At 43.4% G+C, this 2,586-nt stretch overlaps 1 protein-coding gene across 11 annotated transcripts in view; it reads left to right on the forward strand.

Annotated features, from left to right (window-relative positions):
• PFKFB2 (6-phosphofructo-2-kinase/fructose-2,6-biphosphatase 2) overlaps positions 1–2,586 on the forward strand; it is a 26,496-nt gene that overhangs the window by 1,475 nt on the left and 22,435 nt on the right. For all 11 annotated transcript variants that reach the window (XR_005199650.1, XR_005199652.1, XR_001824199.2 and 8 more), the window contains exon 2: positions 1–96. Coding sequence is in view for 6 of the 11 variants with exons in the window: in XM_017525509.2 (XP_017380998.1) it covers positions 12–96 (85 nt within the window). In the remaining 5 variants the exon portion in view is untranslated. The remainder of the gene's footprint in view (positions 97–2,586) is intronic.

The raw sequence follows: 2,586 nt of genomic DNA on the forward strand, positions 1-2,586 counted from the left end.
GAAGAGCTGCCATGTCTGGGGCATCTTCCTCAGAACAGAATAAAAACAGCTATGAAACCAAACCCCCAAATCTTCGAATGTCAGAGAAGAAATGTTGTGAGTTCTGGTAAAGAGGAGGGACTGCTCTCTCTCAGCATTTATCTTGGGAATATAGTTATAATCCTGGACTCTGCTGCGTGGTGGGAGTGATAAATAATTCTTTGACATGGAAATTTAATACAAAGTCTCCAGGGTGGAATGTCCTGTCTAAAACAAGTAGACTTAGTGAAATGTCTGTTCTTGGGGCTAGACTACCGGTGTAGCCCAGAAGCTTCTTACTGCTTTCTTAAATGGAATCTCTGTCTCCTGGGATGTTTGCACACTGGCTTCCTGATGGAAGTTAGAACAAACTTCATTGTACGCACGATGAGTAAGGCACAGTTGCAGGTGCAGGAATTACTTGGAGCTGGTAATGTTAGCAGCTTTATCTGTTGGGCTAAGTTTTGGGAGACTGCTGTTCATTGTAGAAATTGCAGAGGGAGCCAGTGCTGCTTGGCTTTATTTCCTACAGGCCTGAGGGGAATGAGCCCTGACACTTGGCTTCTCATGGTGTCTTGGGCATCTTACTTTCTTACAGATTTAGCCTTTGTACTTGGTAAACTGTTTTCCCTGTAGGCTCATTTGTTTGAGGACAGCTTTCACCTGAGCATTTCCATGCTTGTCTTTTAGAGACAGCAGGAGGGTTTGTGGGGAGATGAAGCATGATTTCCTGTCCCCATGCATCTGTATTTCTAAGCATGTTTATAGGTTGCATAGCTTCCCAAAAGGTCTGGGATGCTGTTCTCCACGTGTTTTGGGGAACTTCAAGGAATGCTAACTCTTGCTTCTGCTTCTGGATTGCACCTTTCCTATGGAATCCTGTCAGTACTTCTCACTTCAGTGGAGATATATATATCACAGCACGTGGAAACAGCCAACCAGCATGAGACCAGGACTCGTCTTATGTTCAAAGCTTTCCCCAGAGCCTTGACCTTGATGTTTCATGCCCTTGTCAGTTTCATGATTAACGATGATAATCTCTCTTCACCTAGCACCCATGAAGCCTGCTGGACAGCAGCGGCTGGCTAGATGAGATAGTGGGGTTGGCACAGTTAGGGTCTACAATGAGGGTCTCTTTTCTCTGCCAGGGCAAGGAGCCAGGTGCTAAGGGCAAAATACCCCACGAGAGATAACTAGTATAGCATGAGGTTTGAGTGTTGCCTCTGGAGTCACACTGCCTGGGTTTGAATCCTGGGTTTATGACTTCTTAGTTCTTGAACAAGTTGTTTATCCTCCCCATGCCTCAGTTCACTTTTTTTAAAAGTAGGGATACTAATAGTATCTCCCCCAAGAGTGATGTGAGGATTAAATAACTAAATGTAGGAGGGCACTTAGAAGACTGTTGGGCATATAGCTAGTGTGTGTTATTTTTCACAGGTGACTCAATCTGCCTGTTGCATTTATTCCTGTAATGTTTATATTGAATCGCACTCAGATGGTGTATTGGAAGCTCACTATTTAAAAGAGGCCTGGGAAGAATTATTTTTTTCAGTGAAGAATGTTTTCTCCTCTTGTTTGACAATTTTGTAACCCAGATTGGGGATCTGGGACATGCCTCTTAAAGGGAGGTACACTCCTGTTACTAGGGTGCTTGATCCAAAAGAGAGGTGGGGCTGGGGGGTGGAATCGATAGTTGTGGGAGTCTCTGACTACATGATGCCCTGTGTCAGTCCTAGCTTTGCTTTTTTCTCCATGGTAGGAATCTCTTCTCCCTGCCTTCCTAATTCTTTTGCAGTTCATCTGCTTTGAGGGCTTTCAATTAGTCAAGGAAACAGTAATCCCTGGTTTCTTTCCTGTCTTCTAAACTCGAATTCCTGCTCTGGGCTCTAATCTCTTTTTTCCAAGCTCTAGCTTCTCTAAACACCTTTTTCTTAGAGAAGAAGCAGCTACTGTGGTTTATTTACCCCATTCTCTCCCCCTCCCAATCAGGCTGTGAGACTGTTGCAGCCATAGCCAAAGGAGAAAATACAGTTCTGAGGGTACGTGCTCACTTACTTCCTTTTCCTCTGGAGCTGTACTTTGGAGCAGGTTCCCCTAGCTGCTTAGTGCTCACATCAGCAGCTGCTTTATTACTAGCTTAACTGTTGTCCTCTTGCTGCTAATTACACCTGTGTTGGCTAACTTTGACTCTGGGAAGTGGCTGGGCTTAAGGATTTCAGGGCTGCAGAATGAATTTAGGGAGTCATTCTAAGGAGCATTACTGGGACTTCAGCTGCTCCAGGGCTGAGGTGAAGAGGGGCTATTGGCCGAGGTGACTTTAAGGTGCTCAGAGGACTGGTTGCAAGTCTTATGAAAGCAGAAGTGGAGAAATCTATATCTTTTTTTTCTTAAAAAAATTTTTTCTGAGTAGTTCTGAAACAGACAATTTCTTCCATTTATCTTTCCCTAAATATGAAAGCAATGTGTGTTCATAAAAAATTGAAACTACAGAAAGAATTTTGAAACTACAGAAATAATTTAGAAAGCAAAGTAAAAAAAACCTCCTATCTCTTCCATGTATGATTCTTT

This window comes from Cebus imitator, unplaced genomic scaffold (genome assembly GCF_001604975.1).
Source record: "Cebus imitator isolate Cc_AM_T3 unplaced genomic scaffold, Cebus_imitator-1.0 Scaffold38, whole genome shotgun sequence".
Classification (NCBI taxonomy): Eukaryota; Metazoa; Chordata; class Mammalia; order Primates; family Cebidae; genus Cebus; species Cebus imitator.